The following is a 20,094-nucleotide window of genomic DNA, read 5'->3' as shown; positions in this document are numbered from 1 at the left end:
AGAGAATTTTAGCAAAGCTTTTTGACCTTTCCCCAGCGCTATCATTTTTTCTCTTTTCCACAAATGTGATAAAGGACGTTTGTATTTGGCCGAGTCCGGCGAAGGCCGAAACATCGGATCTTGAATTCGACGCGAAAACTTCCATTTCAGCAGACGTCTATAGTGATGTAAGCGGCCGACGATGCCTAGCGCGCCGCAGAACCGAACTGAGTTAGCCTGTCCCACTCGCCTGGTCTTTCCGATCAGAGCGAACGGGGATTGAAAGATGCCAGCAGTAAATGTCGCTAATGCGACCGAAATACATATGACCTTCTCCTGTTCAATGGCTGGTACATCACCGTTTATGCGTTTTGCTTCGTATACATAACGTCAGAATATAATATATTAGACCTACCTTGGTTGCTACTAAAGCGAACCAGCGGTAATTGACATTTGTCAATTTTGCAAAAATGGAGTAATGGTTTTTTAGATCAGAACACGTTATGCCCTGGTGTCATCATCTTATGAGCGACCTTAAAATGGCGGTGCCAGGAATTTTGGCAATAAGTCCTAGCAGTTTCAAAACTTTAAGGCCACAGTAATTCATATGTCACACTAGAGGTAGCAGAAGGACGACAATCATAGTGAATGTGAAACATATTATGGATGGTCAGAAAACTTTGAAATCCTTTAGCATCCGCTTTTCTAAGAAAGCTCGTCTGGACGATTTGCCTCTTTTTAAACAATTGATGCCATATGAAGGGTGTGATCATATCTATCTACGACAAGATATTGCTTTTCCAGCTAAATATGTTAAAACTTGTTGCATTTAGTATGTGTAGTTGCGAATTGATTTTTATTGTTGCATTAAGGTTATTACGATCAGTCTGAGCCGTATTCTATAAAATTTTACCATAGTATTATCATTATCCTTATTCTCTTTTATTTTACTCTAAAGCACTTTAAATATTTTCCCTACTCATTAAAGGTCCATACCGACATTATTCGTAGGCTATAAGTATTTTCTTTTATTAGATCTAGTATTAAACTTTCCTATCCAATTATTATTTTAGCCGTTTAAAAATTATAGTTAGACCTCTAGGGGGGAAGCAGTAATTCACCGACAACTTTAAGTTTTCCTACTAATACTTTGAATTGTACGGCGGAGGGCGTGGTAACAGTTGAAGCTAAATTGCGGATGTTATTACCTAGAGTGACACATTAGCATTTCTGACATGGTTTTCTATTCTTTTTAATGGTGCAACTGTTTTTTAAAAAAAAAAAACCTTCTCTGTGTGTTTACTGTCTAATTTTTCTCTTAAATGGTAAGCGTGCTAAGGCACTCCTAGAAAAGGTTTTTGTAGAGCCCGAAACCTTGATCAGTTTATTTGATTCAATATAGGTGAAAGGGCTTCGTTGGTTTCCAAGGTCAGTAAACGGTTTTGGCTGTTATCGAGGACACCTCGGCCGGCACCACCTAACGACTGTGCGAAGCGAGACTGATTACACCTTACATGGTAACACCTGTCAATGAGTGGACTTTCATTATCTTTGAGTCGTTATCTTCGTCGAACGCCTGACATCAACGCGGTCGGCCACACTGACAGTTCCTCTGGCAATGATAGAGCTTCGTTGTCCTTGCGGCCACTCACTCGATTAGCGAAACGTCAACCCATATGATAACAACGACGTTAAGCTAAGCTGTCGCTGACAAGGACCATCGACTCACTGAGCGATCGGTCGGCACCTTTTCAACCGTTGTTACAGATAGCTGTTATATTACTTTAATTTGTTCTGTATTTCCGTTGTTGATAAGGGAGCCCAGAGCCTTCGAGCGTAACGCAGTAGGGGATGTTTCCGCTTTTCTGACACTATTAAAACAAACATGGCCATCCAGACTGGCTTCTCGGCGGTGGGACGAACCTGTTCCACAAAACACAAAGAGGGAAAGATGACGGGGTCTACAAACACAAATACGTCGTACCGAATTCGATGATAACAGCTGCAACAGTAGCAGTAGTTACGGAATGCTATACCACTTTGTCGGCCCATTTAGGCTGACGTGTCGGGAAAGGGGGCTGGCAGTATCATTTTTAGCTCCTTTTCACACACAAATATTATTGTTAAAAAGACAAAAGGGAATTGCATTCATGACAGCACGTTGGTAGTCAGTTAAGCTTGTAATCAACCATATTCTCTCCCTAATTTGGAAACAAGACGAAAGAACAACAAAAAAAACAAAAAAAAAGCCATTTTTGAGTTGATTTCACACTCATGAACCCAAAGGTGTCCCTTCTAACTTGAACAACCGGTAATGAAAATTAGCTCTGATAAAAGTTAAGCAAAAAGCTTTACGGTAACCCGTTACGATGAGGAGCAATATCCTTGGCGTTCATACGCTTCTATAGGCGACTTGACGATAGAACAAACAAGCGAGACTTTCGCAGTATCTGTGTATCGTTGAAGAAATAATGCCTGATAAAGAAATGATCATTTATTACAACTGAAAAGCGTTTTAACTTGAGCTTTTGAACCCACCCATTTTCAAGTATATCATTAACAAATACTTATTTATATACACCTGTGTACGCGCTCAAAGAGCCGGACAAACGGTACTTGGCTCGCTTTTCGTCATTTCGCCCACTCTCTTAGGGTAAGTTAGTCTCAATCTTAACACAGTTTATTAATTTAGTTGGCGCTGCTTTCGCCTCAGAACCTTTGTATTATAACCAATTTATTGATAAGCTCGATATGACTAGCAGTCGCAATGTCGAGTCCAGCCTCAGCACCGCTGCCGTCGTTACTGCAATATTGATGACGCAGACAATGACAATTAGTCGTCTGATTACTGTTGGCGCATAGACGCCTGCACGCTGACGTGCATGTACGTCTGACCCAACAGCGCGTAAAGTTCCGCTACGATTTCGAAGGTAAATTTCAAAACTATAATGCTATAAAATAGGGATCAAAAACAACCATTCTATAAAGCGTCGTAAAAAACCATTCTGTTTCACTGAACTTTGGTTGCCCATAGGCGAAACACGCTGTCTCCTTAAGCGATTTCTGCCACGTTGGTGGTACCACTAAGGGCCTCTGCTTGCAGCGCCGTGTTGGGCCGATCTTGAACGACGTTGTTGTTACATTACGTTTTACAGAAACGGTGTTTGTGCGAGAGAGTTGTCAAATTTTCGAGATAAGACGGCTTCACTTTGACTAGCAGCTTATCTGGCTATCGATTTTAAAGTAGCACTCATATCGTACGGGCAGACCTATTGGATTCGGTAGGCCGCTACATCGCTCTCCAGGCCTAAGCGTGAGTAAAAGGCGCCCGCAGACATTTAGCTCTGGCTACAGTTCAGCAGCGTAACCGATGACGGCTTTTGTTTGTGTGTAAGCGTAAGATTGTACTAGTCATATTAGAGAAATAGTATATTGCTTTCATTTGTGCGCTGCTCTGTATTTACACACACATGTCCGCCTGCGCGTTCGCCTATCAAATATTGGTACTTCTTTTGCTGAGGATTTGCTGGCCGCCCGTCACTCTACGTTGAACTTTGAGGTGCTGATGGTACTGATGTGGGTGAATCTACCTGATCTAGTTGACTACCCGATGGCAATCCGCAACCCGTCATCGCATGCGTAGCTTCTGCGACTACGATGCACATACGGGGCGACGCAGACAAGCAGGTTTGTCGCCAGACCTAGATTGTATGCCACCAGCGCCGAATAAACAAGTAGCGCTGTTGTAAATTTTGTCGTTTTCCGCTTGCACCCCCTTCTACCTTTCGCCCCTAGTGCCTGCTGTCGCATAAATGGTATCACACCAACCTGCTCAAAGGCACGTTGAGGCACAATATTGTCGTGGTGCCTGTCGCATCCTTAATAAGGTCAGTCTGCAATATGCGCCCTGCTCGACAGGGCAAACCAGCAGATTCCGATACTGCCACAAACTTGGTAAATATCGATATCATTGGAGCAGTGAACGGCACAGATAGCCCTAGAAGAGATGAAATTAGTACGCTATGTCCATCACGTAGCGACAAAAACCCCATCTTTTTAACTAATTTAAGTGATATCCTTGGTTCAACCGACATTTATATTCTATGCCTAGTCCAACTTAACTAGTCCAAAGACCATTATCATCTGATAAACTGACATAAGTTTACTGCTAGTTTAGATCGTACTATATATGATTAAAAGAAAGTCCATATATTTAGGCGTAAGTCGGGTATGCCAAGGAGATAGGTAAATAACTAAAACCGTGTTGTTTGTTTAACGATTGACCATTGATTTTTTAAGTGGTATGCGCAAAAAAAATTGTAGTCTGCAACGACATTTTGCCCCATCACCGCCATTGATTGATAAAGTGACGTAAGATGATGTTACAGATACAGTCTCTCATTCAGTGAATGTGAGTGTATTAATTTTAAAAGTTAATTTACTGGATCAGATGGTGTGAACTTGTTTTTGATTGTAACGTTATGCAGCTTCTAGATTGACTAGAATGCGACAGAACATAGGACTCTGGCACACAAAGAAGATATCCACTGTTAACTAAAGTTTCGCATAGGCCTCCCAATGGCACCTTCTCTGCTGCACAGAGTGTCCTGTCGTCCTGCCATGGCTGTACGGCTGAATTCGATGGCTCTCCTAATACAATCTGACAATTTATCTTCCGACACACGGCGGAACATTTTTTCTAATCGCATAGATCTGGCCTTAAGATGGGATATACAACAATGTTCACGGAAGCCTGCTAGCCTGAGCAATTAAGTTTGATAGTCTGTAAACGTTCTGTGTAAGTAGCTTATAGATATACAGATACGGGCTATACAAACGTGCCTTGGTGCCGTTTTTCAAACTGTCTTCAGCGCCATATTCCAGAAAAACCGCGTTTAGTGGGTAGCCGTCGACCAACTGCGTTTTTTGAAAGGTACCAACTCGACAGCCATAACGAATTTCCTCAAAACTAACGTCGACTGATCAATTAAAGTAGACGGAGTTCTGAGAGAAGCTATTTATGTTGTTGTTCTGAAAAGGATTTGGATATTCAAATAAAGAAACAATCTACCAACGTGTGCATAAACCAGCTGATCTAAGTCAGTTTTTATGAAGACAACTGGAACAGTTAAATAATTTTGATAATTTTGCGGCTGGCCGCTAGCTAACTGTTAACTATAGATCTGTTATTAATTCTCTTCGATAACTTCCAGACGACCGATAGGGTGACGACGATTATCGTGAATCCCAAAGCCTGTTAGACTATTGCTTATCAATCAGACGACTACACGGAACCGAAAACTTATCAGCCATGATTATATCGTCTTTAAAAAGTTACCTATCATTTTCTTCACGACGGCGAATTTGTCGACGAATTTAATACCGAAAAATCCTGAGTGGTACGACTTTAGAGATAGGGGGCGAACGTTTGACTGCTTAGCTGGTCGTAGAATTGGCCATTTGGCCCATTTCTCTCCCTAATATAAAAGAAAAAAAAAACGAAACCAATACGATATCATTGTATAAATAGTTATTTCTTGCAAGAAGGTTGGTTTTGTCCAGTAGCAGATTTGTCAAAAGTATAAAGCTACAGAAGGGATCTAGTTCTGTTGAAGATATTTTCTTAATTATAAATGATTTTTTGCACAGTAGAAGCCAATAAAACTAATGATCAAGTGTAACCTTTGGACACGTCCGGACCCTCGCTTCTTTCTAGCCAGACAAAATTCATTGTGATCCAACATCACTATTTCTTTTTTAAATTTAATTATTTCCATTCTGAGCTATCACTACAAATATTTAGCTTTCCTGCGCTTTTAGGGTCGCCTACTTCAGACTTGTCCTCAGGTTCTTCACACTTGGCACGGCATAATTCTAATTCCGATCCTAGTTCACGTGGCCAGCACTATGGCGTCATCCTAACGGAATTTCATTGTTCCACGAGTTCCGTCTTAGGACTCTCACGAAAGTGCACCATTATTGCAAACGGTGGACATCAATCTATTTTTTGGCCATCCAAAGAGCCGCTTTCCATTTACCTTCTTTGTTTCATTCCCGCTCATTCAGCTTCATCACTCCCAGCTCCTACCCCCACGCGCAGTCCAACCCCTCTGGCTACATACAGCAGAGAACACGAACAGTCATTGCTGCGTGCGCGAGCGACGAGATACATTCACGAGACGAAAAGTGATGCATACGGCCCGCCATAGTTTGTCGCTCAGGATATCGCTGGATTTAACGCCCTCACGTCAGCTGTGCCTAGCTTTGCGTCGACACCTCATCGAATAATAACGAGACTCGGACAGATGAAACGAGAAGAATTGGAGTCATTTGCGGACAGCATCACGTAAACATGGCAACAACAGTAACGGACTGACTTGTTTTGCGCCTGATGCCGTTGTTCCTGCCTTCAGTGGCCTTCTGTTTTTCACCGGCACAAGCCGCTGCTATCGTTGAGGATCGCTTCGGCGATGAACTAAAAGCTATTATAGTAAAAAAAGCCCATGGGTGAGACGCGTGCTGTGCCACCCGGATCTTCTATCTAGGCGATTGCTGCTGCAGCCGCATCTAGGAGAGGTCAAGGAAACAGAAAACGGCAATTTACGCTATAAGGTCATCAGAAGCCGGTTGTTCTCTACTGACTGGACCCGGTGGCGGACCTATATGCCCTCCCGCCCGTCCGTTTGACTACCTAACAACTAACCAAGTTGGAAAACTTACTTACGACATTGCTTATAATCAAATCCGAAAAAGGTATAGGTAACAGCAAAACGAAAAACTGCTACATCTGAAAGCGACTTTCTCAGACACTCTCAGTTCGGGTTCTGCTCATTAGGAAAGAAGGTCACGAATCAAGCAGGAACTAGAATGAGAGAATACCAGCCAAAGCCAGCGAAAGTAATACGGGAACACAAAAAAATGAAACACCCACACGGGAAGCCGTTGCTGTTGGTGTGGTTGTCATCGCCATTTTTAGTGATCCAACGAGCGTTTCTCGTTCACCCAGGGGCAGCAGCAACGGCGGCGGCGGCGGCGGCGACCGAAATCTAGCAGTCGATCATGAGCTGTAGGCTGCTGCAACCAGTGCACCCTATGGGTTATCTGTAGTTATACGCTACTGGCCCCGAAAAGACGCTAGTAACAGCACAGTTATTTTAATAAGGCCAATGGATCGCTAGGTGATCATCATCACAATGAGCTTGGTCATTGCTGTCGTTAGTCCCTTAACAACAAATGGGTTACTCCGCTCTCCGCTTGCGCTTGTTCTTTTACGCCGCTGTTCCCTTCCTGCTACTCTTGCAGAGTATGTTTCTGTTTCTTTGCGAGCAGACGGCAGCCGGCAATGGCGGCGCCACTAGCAAGCAGCGCTGCTTGTCTGCTCCGCCATCTTATAAGGTCTGAAAGAAAAGAAGGATCGGCCGGCTAAGACGAGCGAACACAACCGGCAGCGAATACGTAAAAAGATAGAAAAAAAATGCTTCATCAGCCCGGTGACAGGTGAATAGCATCATCATAGATGGGCATTACTTTGTCGATGTTATTTGCCAAAAGAAGGATCACTTGGTATCACAACTGGAGCTTATGTATAAGATCTGTCAAATATGCAACACGTTTTGTGCCCGTCGGTTTACATGGTCTTCTTATTCCTTTGCAGTATTATAAACATACTTGATAAATACATGAGGAACATGTCGTCTACCGCATATCAAGTATACGGATGGTGGTAAGAGAGATATTTTTTTCTAAGCAGAAAATAATGAAAAACGTGGTTGTATGAGTCTTCGAGACATAAAAAACAGGTCATATTCGTCAAGTGTTTATCGTATCTGCGTTTTTTAACTTAGTTAGTATATATCCACTGGTAGATTCTATTGCAGCACATATTTGTCATCTTACGTACTGCCAGATTTGCTATAGTTTTATGCTAGCAGACAGAATCTATTTAATGAAAGTTACAATCGAGTTCCCCCTCTAATGCGTACCATATGAGTTTGTCTGTTTCGGTTTCTATCAGGTACATGACGTGCCCAGCCAATCGTTTAGCTATCGATCTTCGAAAATATGAAGCACACGATAACATTTAGGAGACTTTGTTGGGTAAGAGACTTTGCATACGCTGGCTTGATTTAGCTTGCGAACAGCAAGATCAAGTATCGGTAGCACTGGAGATCGTGAATCCATAGACCTCTTGTAATTTTCGTTTGTGCTTCTTTTATCAAGGATTTGGATGCAAAGATTTATTTAAGTAAATAAAACTCACTACGTTTTCGCATTTCTGATTCTTGATCAAGCACAGGTATAAGGTTCTCCAAATGGCAGCAAGTTTTGTTGTTGTGTAGTTTTTGCAGAAGCTTTCCACGAAAACGTTAGCTTCCACAATGAGTCTGGTCGTAGTGTGTCCGTTTTATTTACATTCCGCTCGTAAAAGCTGTTAGATAGGGAGAACTCTTCTCGAGTCTGTCAGCAGTGGGCTCATGTGAATGCTTGCGGGGACCTTCATCTGCCACGCGTCAAGAATCTTTCGCACAGGCGTACTTTGTAGGCTAGTTGAAATCGATACATGCCTTAGGGTAGCCGGACGCCCTATACATCCCTCCCGAATGCTGTTATTAAGGTTTTCATTGTTATTAAGATTAGTCTGGTAAAGCGAAGGCAGGCATCCAGGCCTAATAACCCTTTGTAGAGCGTTGGGGCTTCTCACCAGTTCTACGTTTTCGAAGAGGAATTGGCATCAGGGTTTTACAGATACCAGACGGCTTTATACTCTGCGTATTCGTCACCTACGATACGTTTAACACAATTATGCTACGCATTACACAAATTGAATCAAGTTCGCTGTCGTTGCAAGTTTAATATGTCTATTTGTTAAATTTCTCCTCGAAATAAAATTGTGCAAATCTTGCAAAATAAAGCTCACTACAAAATGGCACGTCAAATGGTTTCCCTCGTTACTCCATAAAAGTTTCTATGAATGTTTTTTTTTTTTTTATTATCTCCAGCAGAGGTGAAGTGGGCTCTATTGCTTGGTCTATTTTGTCTCGTGTTAGAAGCAAGCTGCGAACAATTTACCGACATCGTCTGTCATAATCACGCTGCTTCATGTTCACACTCTCTGCCCTTAGCGGAGGTTAAAGGCTTGTTTTAAGCGGCTTTCCTTAAGTCTTTTCATGGTATAACTAGGACTGTAGGGCCCCTGCACTGTTTCGTTCTCATGAATGATATTTACCCAATACGATGTATCGTATAGTGATCTTCTGCAACTGATGTTTCAGCGAGTCTGTACTAAAATTAGAAATTTTCGAATATAACTCGATCAAGGGGGATAGACTAGAGGCTATTTTTAGAAATGAAATCAAATATATTCAGAGAGATTTTATGAGTCATTTTACACCTAAGTGGAACGTATCGCCACGCGGTATCGCATAGGCATCAAGGCCAATGCAAGCTTATTCATTGAGATATCTGCGGTTAGGCCGCTCGTGTAGGCACATTTGTTTACCAATGAAGCGATGAGGATCTGCAGAGATGTGGCGGCACTCAACTTCTTGCTGCTTTGCTCTATTCGGATTCTTATTCTATCAAATCCGTCGGAGAACAGAACAAAGATCTCTGTCACTAGGTATATCTGTAGGCACTTCCAGAGCCACGGAAGTCTTCTGCATAAATTTTGCAAAAGTCTCCGAAATTATTTTTCCTGAAGGCCTCTTCTATCATTACGACTAGAGTATCTACTATGCACATATCCATATAAGTTGAGATGGGGGCCACTGGCTAGAGAACGGTCAACGCCGGAGCGCAGTCACGTGTAATTCTAATACGACGAGACTACCCAGAGTATTGATTCGCAAACTGGATTCACTAGCAAGCCAGGTCCTTTTCTAACGTCCTAGTTTTTGAAACAGCGTAATGTGACGATTTTTTACGAGGGCGGTCTGGCCTGCCGGCTTACGTGAGGGATGCGCGCTGTTTATTTAGAGTTTTTTTTTTTATAAAAGGTACCGTAGAATCAAGCTAATTCCGTTTTCTGTGTCGACTCTGTACCTCTACGATGTAATCGGGCCGATACCTCGACCCGTGCTAGTGCTTCGTAGAAACCATGTCGAGAATGATATTGTAAGCCGCAACCTCGTCCTGTTCTGCTTCTTTCCATAGTTCTATCTACCGTTAGTCGGTCTTTCCTCCTTTACTCAATACAAAAGTTGTCCCTCGTTTCGTGAACGTACCGACATTCTCATTGCCACCTCCGCTATTTCCGGCTTTCTGCCTTACGCTTAGGGTTTTGCTACATCGAAAATATCCAAGCAATGAATATCTGGTCTGCCTATGCATGGCCAGCTGTTTCCAACGGGAGATGTTCCTTTCAGAACTACTGCATTTTTGTTATTACTACTGCTAGGACTAGCAGCGGCAGCAGACGAGCGAAGACGAGAACGAAGCTGAGATACACACATAGTGGGGTTTCTCCCCAACATTTGTTTCCCCACAGACGCGTATTCATAGGCAATTGCATGTTTCTCGACATATATACCCAACGCGGTTAGTCTTACATAACACTCTGTTTAAATCCTGGTTTGCCTTAAAGCCGCATGCTTCGAAAAAGTCCCGATAGATATACTTTTAAATATGAATATTCCCATAGGCGAGAAAACGTTTCGCCTTTGGCTGACAGATTTGTCATTCTGAAGCATTTATGCCAAGGCGAGATTAGTAACAATTTCGACGGTACGAAAATTGACGCATTCGTTTAACATGGACACAAGAAGCTTGCTGCTAAAGGCTATACAATCAAATTATATAATACTTGGATACCCCTCTACCCATTAGTGCACACATGTTGCAATACTAAGGTCAACATTTCGACCCAATATACAAAAGTCGAAACCTTGCTGACATATAAGGAACGTCCCGGTGAGGAAACGACATATATACATCATAAGACCTTTCTTTTTTCAGTAATATTGCATCGTTTGCTGTGTTAACACTAGACGCTTTTACGACCGACACACGATATCAGAGCAAATTGGGTATCGCTGATAGATTTAAACGCTGCACAACATAAAATGTGTTGGGAACGCAAAACCAGAAAGATGCCTCGCTTAGGTTTTGCGTTCCCAATACATCCGTCAATGCGATACGCTTCTCTATGCCCTTTGGCTAACTGACGTTAGTTAAGAGGTCGAATTGCATTCTGAATATATTCGTAAGCTGTTAGCCTTTTTAGTAGTAAGATAAATATCTGACTACTCAATTTCCTTTATTTTGTGCTTCAGAATAGCTTCAACGAAGTGTCTATTTGAGAGAAACTATAGACTGGATGCTGGACCACCCGGTAGGAGTAGACAGCAAGCGTTAGCTGAGCTCAGGACATCGTCTTTGAAGTACGCAAAGTCTGAGAAACACGCAGTTCGGTGGAGTCCTGTGCCCATATATTTGTTAATAAAGTTTTGTTTTATTAACGTATATCACTATCATTATTTTAGTCTAAATAAACGTGTTTACGTTTGGAAAGAACAAACAGCCCGACGCCGCGACGAACAATCCTTCATTAGCACTTGTTGTTTCGGTGGTCAAAAAAGCCATCACAGATGGTGCCAAGATCGCGTATCACTGTAATCTCGTATTCCCTTATTGGAGGACCACCATCTGTGGCCTTCTCACGACCTCACGCTCGACGTCATCAGCAACGCTTACAGCCTTATTGTAGGTCTGAGCTTATAGACAATCAAATAACAGATTGGGACGAGACCTGTCATAGCATCGAGCACGTTCTATTCATTATCTCTCCTCGCTCTTTCGTGATGCTGTTCTCACGGCCTGATCACAGCTATTGTCTGTGGGGTCACTGTGTAGGATGTCAAATCTTTTGGCGACAACAACCGACTTAGAAACGCATCCATATTTGGCCGCCAGCCATATGAGCACCAGGACATCCAATGCGAACATTTGCCAGAGCTAGAGAAGAACGAACCAAGGGAGCTGGATTGTTTGTCTTTAAGCTCGTCCTCCGAAACCGTCGAGCAACGGATCGAGGACTGATTACTCAGAACATCGCGAGCGATATTTGCATTAACGACTAGGGGAAGAGGAAGGGAAAGAGAGAGTTCAAGGCTTTATTAATGCACAGTATGTTTGCATATAACGTGCGTAAAATGTACGATAACACCGTTAGGCGATGAAAGAGGAAAGCTAGCTTCTTTTAAAATGAATTTATCATTAACCCGAATAAACTGATAGCTCTTTGTCGATGCTCCAGACGCCTCAAACGTGTATACCATGGAAAACTAGGATCCCCCCAGCTACGGAAGGATACTTATAGTGTACAATGAATTAGGATTTTTCCACTATAAACTACAACGGTGGCATCGTAATGCTTAATATAATAAGTTTAAAGTGGAATTATGCTCCAACAGAGAGCTACTTGGTTAGGACATACATCGTGAATAATATGTTCTCATAGAAGGGTTGCGGGTGTATACATTTCTCTTTCAAGTACCCACGGCTGTAACAAAAAAACAATATAACAAACAAAATATGGTGGCAGATTTTAAGATGTTCCCTGATACACGCACGGCTTAGCTGAACGTTGATCTAATATCAATCGTCCAGCGCGCGTCTTTGACCTAAAGGACGATACTCAGTCGAAGTGATAGCGTTTACCTATGGTTAAGTCTCAATGACACACAGCGGTTTCTACGACTCCGTTGCAGTTCCCAGTTTTCTGTCGGTTAGAGACGCTGATCAAGCATTCACTGTATTTACCTGGAATGGATAATAATGATTGATTTAGGCTAACCTCGCCATGAACTGATACGAGACAAGCGAACTTAAAAGACAAAAAGAACAAAATATTCGAGACGGTCAGTCCACTACGATGGAGATCGTTGAGAATGATTGAGTATTACTAAACCGCCTCGCCCGTGTCTCTCATTCGATAGATAATAAATCGAGATAACATCTGGTCTCGAATGAAGTGATATATGCGAGGTATCTTATTTCGAAGTGTGTACTCGACCGACTTCCATGTTAACAAGTTGACTGTTCCTTGTAATAAAGCTATTTGTATACACGAGCTGACTTCAGAAAATTCGACGGCAGCTGTTACACAACTCAATCTCCCGTAATAGGAACGACTAGTCCAAATGACCTCTACTGAAAAATCAACACCTCGGAATCAACTCTACCTAGCTAAATAAGTAACTCAGAGATCAATGCTAATAATTCAACAAGGTGCCCCTGCCCAAACGGTCAAGCGAAATGCAGGAACTTCGCATCGCAGACCGCCGGTTCCTCGATCCCGTCATATTTTATTGTTCATTTCGTATACTACTCAGAACTCGCATCGGACAACAGTATTAGCTGGCATCAGTCTCGTTCTCTCTTCTCCTGGAGAAACTCGACGTTGATTGTGCCAATAATTAACCTTATGGGATGAATAAATTATGCCATATTACACTATGAACATATATAAAATGCTCAAAAAACCGTTTGCCTGCCAAAATAGAAGTAAACATATTTTACAATCAACGAAATACGCATCGTTTTGATCGATGACCTTCTGCCATTTTTCTGGTAATACCATAAGCCCAGCACTGTAGAACCTCCGCGATTTCTGCGCGAACATTTGTTTCCGCGTCCGTCTATTGGAATTACTGGAAGAGTTTTGACGCGGATAGTGCAGGATCCCGGTCTACACAGCGGATGCATGACAATCTTTCACCGAAATCAATTCGGGCCGGATAACTAAAGGTGCATGTGTGTAGCCTGGCATTGGCATCGTGGGACACGAGGCCGTTCCTGTTCACTAGTCTCGATCAATGGCTTGTTGCAATTTCGTTAATGGCTGACAGTAGAGATCTGAGGCAATCGTTTTTCACGCAGCAGCAGCAGCAACCCATAAGACGCATCACATAACCTTCCTCGACCTAGAACGTTCTAGGTTTTGCCATAGATTGTGGAGCGATTTTTTTTTTCGGGTCTGCACATTGTCCTCGTATGTGGTCAATTACCCCCTGATCAATTTTTTTAAATATGGCTCAGTATCACGTTTTTGTAAAGTTTTGCAGGTGGAAATACGATCGAGTACTATGTCAATCAGTGGGACATCGGGTTTTTTTTGTGGCCAGCTTTCTTCAGAAGTTCGAAAACTGTTTACTAATGAAAGTTCAGTTCCACAACGATGTTGTGACTATCCAAGCGTCGGTCTTGTTTAATTACTGTAATAATTTCATCGACTTTTTTCCTAACTGGCCGACTACTACAAAGAGCAAGTTTCCAGGTACGAATTTTCCAGGACGAAAGGGACAAAGCAACCTTTGAATCGTGTCTGTCAACTATACATCTCAATCAAAAACTGCAATTATTTTTAAAGGGCTTGGATAAAATTTTGAAATATAGCAAATTTTTCCGGTAATTTCACTTATTCTCAAGGTGGATTAATTTCCCGCATCCAACTTTGAACAGGCAGTCCATCCTTTTGGCAAATCTACTAACCAAACCTCAGCTTTGAAACGTTACCAACATCGACCCGACGCGACTTATATGGCCTGAGATATGACTGTTAGACTGTTACTTGTTTCGACCATTCTATACATATAGTTACGTCGATTTTCTGCCGGGTTGCCATCAGGTTTTGGTAGTTAACATGCTAAGACGCTCAACGGTCTGCGCGTGGCCGATCATTTGGCAGATTGCTCTGGACACGGCATTGCGCACCCCGGATGCCGTACTGAAATGATCATGTCAAATATATGCATAACTTTGGTGCTAAGTGGAATTAAGTAACCATAAGCTAAAGGAATGCCGAAATAGACTGGGCTTAGGTATGCTTCTAGATACTAGCTTTTCGTAGAAACGCTATAAACTCTTATGCTTCCTGTTCCTAGCCTGCTTCACACTACCAAGCCTGTGAGATTCAAGATACCTTTCGACAAGCCAAATTACATTTTTACAGTTATCTGATTACGCCTCAATATATGCCTATGAACTGCTCCTGCGGAAATCATCAAACTACTTTCTTACTCTGCTGACTTTAGTGCATTAGGTGCTGCTGAAGGAAAATGCGTCATTTCTCTTTGGCAGTTCGAGAGTTTTTATTTACAGAATCAATATTTGTTATGTACGGGAACATCATTTTGTGTCCCGCTGAGCTATCCTTAGTTCCATAATAGGCTTTCTCTGAATATTAGAGAACTCGTTGAAGCGATCCTCGTTGCTTCGTTCTAGTTCGTCCGTCTGAATATGGTGGAGTGTGCGTGCCGGTGTCTTGAGGTTATAGGTGTCGCTTAAAGCGATAGGGCATCACGTCGCTGTATGCGCGACGTACTGACCACGATGCGGCACGATTGTGGCACGACCTCAGTTAAGGAAGTCAGTGCTAGCGCGGGGATGTATAGAGACAGAATAAACGTATATAGAACGTCTATTTACTTCCCATTCAATTTGATTATCGCTTATCTGTTTTCAGAATGTATATATAAATAACTGTCATATTAATCACGTAGTTAATTTCGACAGACACGCTACATAATCGGCCGTCTGTTCGTTGCGCTGAAAAGTAAACTAGGCCTAGCTTACACAAGAAACACGATGGCAGACAAGCTGACGCACAGAAAATTGATAGGTACCAATAGCCTAAACAAAGATCACGTATAATCAATTACTGTTTACGATAGAACTACTCAAATAAAATTCGCGGATAAATAGCTGTCGAAAATTCTAACAGTGTTGTAGCTTCTGACAATGTGACTAATGAAGGACGTTGTGGCAAACCAAACTGTGTGACTTTTATATTTAGGCCAATGGGCCTTGTCGAAAGTTATTTTCAGAAATGGCTGACTTCGGCTCGTAGGTTTCGTTTCGTAGGTTCGTAAGTGTAGGCTTAGCAAGGCCCATCCTGTACGACAGCTTTTCTGAAAAATGAAAACCTTACTGAACCATTTCGTTGATTTTGAAAGAAAAAAAAAAGGTGAAAAATAGGTCTATTTTTTGGTCTTGATTTTAAATGTTCCATAGTTGAAGGCAGACGATTATCAGGACGTTTTGCGATTCATTCATACTTTCAGGATTAGAGTTAAGGCGATGTGTCCCCTAGGTAAGGGATTACATACGTTAATGACAAATGCTATAGTTAGTAGAAGGATTTCGTCAAGGATAACTGTGTCATTTGTTCGCATGTTGATCTCCTTAAATGCAGTTTATATCACAACGGCAAAGATGACTCTATGACCAAATGCTGTATTGTATCCTTTATATATTACATCCTCACTGCTTTCAAGCAAGCTAGCTAAATGGTCGATACTCGTTATGAGACATATATGACAAAGTTCTCCTAGTGAAAAGTTTCGTCCGAAACAAATGAATCTAGCGAACAGTGTTATGCTATATGGATTGTAACGAAACAGCAGAGTTCTATCTATATTAAGACGGAAAATAGATGATTTTCAAATGGATATACTTCATTTGTATGAAGCGCTACGTTGTTTTAACAGGCATTTCTCAATAGCTGCATGCTAACTTCTCGTCATTGTACCGTAACATTCAGTAAAATGCATTTATTGTATGGAACATTTGCTAGAGGTAGAATAGAGGCTAGCTCTATTCTACCTCTAGCTCAATTCGTTACCGCTTCCAAATAAAATCAATGTTCTCGAAAATTAGTAGCAGCATACTCGATGGTTACCCGTAACTTTCATTGATTGTGTCCTATCTGGACACCCACACACCGTCACGCAATTTGGTGCCTGGGACGTAAGAAATTACCTTCAGCGTAATAAGCCAAACATCAACAATCAAACGTGTAGCTAGACTTTTATTGCTTGGCTGCGGCTTGTCATCTGTCTGGCGTCTCCCCACGACGACGAGAACCGGGTAATATTGCGTAGAGGTGTTGAATCTTATTTTCATACAGATTTTGGTATATGCAACAAGATGTTGTAGCACAGATCCTTAGTAGAAGAACACTGAGTCTATCACTTATCAGTACTCCTTCGGTACGTAGAGTGTCGCGACGATTTCGCTTCGGACATGCTGCGAGCAGCAACAGGTTGATGATATAATTGTACGTTAACGGATTCGATACGGGCCAATGGCCCTGCCGCCACAAGTACTTTCTGAGTAACAATCGTACATTCTGACCTAAGCAGGTAGACAAAAATGGGCTTGAAAGTTGACCTGACGATGCCTGTGTTTTTTTCGCGTGTAGACAGGGCTCAGAAAGGAAAGCTGATCATAAAGATGGCATGTCTGACAAACATCTCGCTTTTGCTAAAACTATAAAAACTTACCCAGTGGCTCTAACGTAACCTAGTGCGCTCTGTTACCAAAAAAACTGAGTGACGATAGCAACTTAATCCAGTTATCAATAATAATAACAATAAGAGTAAGATACAGATAGTAGGCCAAATAACAGCGTGTAATGATAGGCGCATTATCGCCAACAGGAGCCGGAGCAGTAGATATTATTGTTCTTTATGAGGTTGCCAAAAGCTGACAGTAGTTTGGTTGCAGCGTCGCGCGTGACAAGGTCGCACGTTAGGATGCCGCATTCGCCCACGGCTCCAGTCACCACTACTCCTGGTTCTACGCATTTCGTTTCTCGTTGCAATTTGTACCATTGACGCTCGCAGCGAGTGCTGGTTCTGGCTCCACGGAAGATGGGTCAAACCATCGAACCGTCGACGCCAAGCACGCATATAACGCACATTTAAGCAGACATCCTTAGGACTGGAGGAAATGCGACCATGCGGCGTAATAATGGCGTTTGATGGTCTGGACAGCGCCAGGCGAAGACATTTATCTGCGCGCTTTAAACAGGACCTAGGCACAGCATGCGTTGAAGGCACTTAATATGAACGTTGCTGAAATTAAGCATCGTCACCGAACGGCGAGTCAATGAAAAATAGAGAAGCGGGAGCAAGACAAGGAAGTGTGGGCGAAGCCAGGTCCACGTTTAGCGAGTATCAGTCAACAAGCGTATGTCTACGACTGTGTGTGCTACAGGAGTCACGTTATAAGAAGTGAAAATTACTCCTACGAGCGTTTTACTGACGAAATAATACGAAGCCATAGTCGTCAGAGGCGGCTAGTGAGTGGACTATTACAGAGAGGGATAAGAAGAAAAAGTAGGTCGCTACCCATATTACACCTTCCGTAATTTAGATTCGGTCTTTTTTTATTGTGAATTTTTGCTGTTTTTAAAAAGGCGTACCTTACATAAATTGTAAGCAGTTATTCACTAAACCTACTCGATTCGTAGCTATCATAGGCAATAATGTAATCAGAAGCATTGCGAACTCAAAAGGATTGCGAAATCCGGTCCACGAAAAGGCAGGACACTTCTATGCCATAGAGCAGTCGAGAAACGTGTCTCCGATGTACAAATGCAGAATTAAACACCTCCATGGATATGGCGTGGCAGGACATGAGGGTCAAAGGCATTCCTTGGGCTTATACGATGAACGGCGCGCGATTGACTATTGAACTAGAAAATACTATCTGAGAGCGGAAAGGTCATTTCATCGGTCGGTAGTTAGGCCTGCCAAAACTTAAAATGGTAGAACTTCTTTGCCATAGGTGTTACAGCGGGGATAGGAAACAATGACGTACTAATCAAACCTACAGATCTTTTTGTGAGGTTTATCTACTGTGCTTGCAGTGTACTGGTGAGCTAAACTTAATACAGTTTTTTTTTTCAGAAAAACATAGAAAAAATGTCAACTAGCAAATACTTGACTATCTAAAAGTGTCATTCTTTGAGCGCCTCCACTAGGAGTAGATAGAAACCTTAGTGCTTCACATAGCTATAGCACCGCATTTACTGAACCTATTGTTATAGCGATATCATAGTATTGCGTTTAACGTATCTGCAAGCTCAAGTTCCATCCCTCTAATAATGATGAATAAAACGTCGTGACGGTCGTTGGTATACGTTTTACTGAGAAGGCTAGCTGACTTCGCGTATTGTTTTGATCAGTGCTGCAGAGGGAACCCCGCTCGCTCGTTTGACTCGTGTCCATGGTCGCTGTACAGTACCACCCGCTGACGTGAGCGTTCGACAAAAGCCTCATCGCTATGTTTCCCTTTTTCCTCCTACTGCGTTTCTGAGATTCGTCTTCCCCAGCATCTGAACATTTAGCCGCTCCCGCCCTGGCTGATCTGGTCAGCTAGAGACGAGAGATAAACCAAAAGGAAAAGAAGCTAGAGCGGGAAAAATATGGCGAGTAGCAGCGGATCGAATAAGTGTCTCCTCCTTGTTCTGATCGATGTCCCTCGCTTAGCTCGTGAGTACTCACTTAGTAAGTCGACTACTTTGACCGGTGACAAAATCGTATTGTTTTTGTGATTAGCGTTTCATTTACGGGAAGGGCAAGCAATGTTGACTTCGACAAAAATGTTTAAATATGGTAAGGTGACAAAACAAATAAACCATAAAATCAGCTACTAACGGGTGCAACGGTCACGAATTCAGGGCAAAAAAGGGAGAATCTAACGGCAACAAGCTATGCTTCAACTGTAAGATGTTCTGGCTCTTTCTCAGTTCCACTAATGCCCTTTTCTGGTTCTATTCAACTTGAAACCGTGCCGTCATCAGCGAAAAATATTGATTGGGTCACTAGCTCAGTTTAGAGTGATCAGGCAGGCTTAATTAGAGAATACGTAGCCAGGAAGATATATACGTTCCAACCTTTCTTACTTTGATTATCTTAGTATAAAGTTGATGGTCCCCGCTACCGTCTGGTGTCCTTCCGACGACTGTATGCATTTGTGTGTGTGTGTGTGTGTGTCCCGTCCGTATCAATCGCTAATATTTTAACTTTATTCGGCGCGTGCACGGAAGATACTCCGAAAAGTTGGTGGTAGTGCCGTCAGTGTTCTTGCAAGTTTTACCTTCAACAAACGCCTTACCAGGCATATTAGCAGTAATGGACGCGATTCGATAGTATTGGAATTAATGAAACTAGTGCTCAAGTAAACTTGCAAGACATGTGACCGGAACATGGGGTCGAATCGACTTGAGCCGATGGCTAGGTAAGCGACGATGGCAAAGCGGCCACGAAAAACACGAAACGGGCCCCAGGGAATCAGACGATCCCCCCTTGTAGTTAGTTGACGTACACG

General features: G+C 42.5%; 2 protein-coding genes and 1 long non-coding RNA gene across 5 annotated transcripts in view; 1 reads left to right on the top strand and 2 right to left on the bottom strand.

Moving 5' to 3' along the window:
• The window catches only part of LOC111252385 (adenylate cyclase type 3-like), a 169,191-nt gene that overhangs the window by 83,397 nt on the left and 65,700 nt on the right, over positions 1-20,094 (bottom strand). The window lies entirely within an intron of this gene.
• On the bottom strand, positions 830-7,361 carry LOC111252387 (uncharacterized). 3 transcript variants are annotated; one of them, XM_086993632.1, is made up of 4 exons: positions 6,704-7,361; positions 6,018-6,546; positions 5,318-5,456; positions 830-1,902 (listed from the first exon to the last, which is right to left on the bottom strand). In XM_086993632.1, exons 2-4 carry the CDS (start codon positions 6,039-6,041, stop codon positions 1,754-1,756), a joined length of 312 nt encoding a protein of 103 aa, XP_086849758.1. In that variant the 5' UTR covers positions 6,042-6,546; positions 6,704-7,361; the 3' UTR covers positions 830-1,753. The 3 variants fall into 3 exon arrangements, with proteins under 3 accessions (XP_086849758.1, XP_086849759.1, XP_086849760.1); XM_086993633.1 differs by having other exon boundaries at positions 6,911-7,361; XM_086993634.1 differs by lacking the exon at positions 830-1,902 and adding an exon at positions 4,788-5,010.
• On the top strand, positions 7,339-11,439 carry LOC111252386 (uncharacterized). The gene is made up of 4 exons (XR_002674184.2): positions 7,339-7,476; positions 7,634-7,702; positions 7,994-8,076; positions 11,250-11,439. It is a non-coding gene; the product is annotated as an uncharacterized LOC111252386 (long non-coding RNA).

The sequence above is a fragment of the Varroa destructor genome, unplaced genomic scaffold, assembly GCF_002443255.2.
Source record: "Varroa destructor unplaced genomic scaffold, Vdes_3.0 BEIS01000006.1, whole genome shotgun sequence".
Lineage (NCBI taxonomy): Eukaryota > Metazoa > Arthropoda > Arachnida > Mesostigmata > Varroidae > Varroa > Varroa destructor.
The sequence above is the reverse complement of the archived record's forward strand: the minus strand, read 5'-3'. Positions and strand labels throughout refer to the sequence as shown.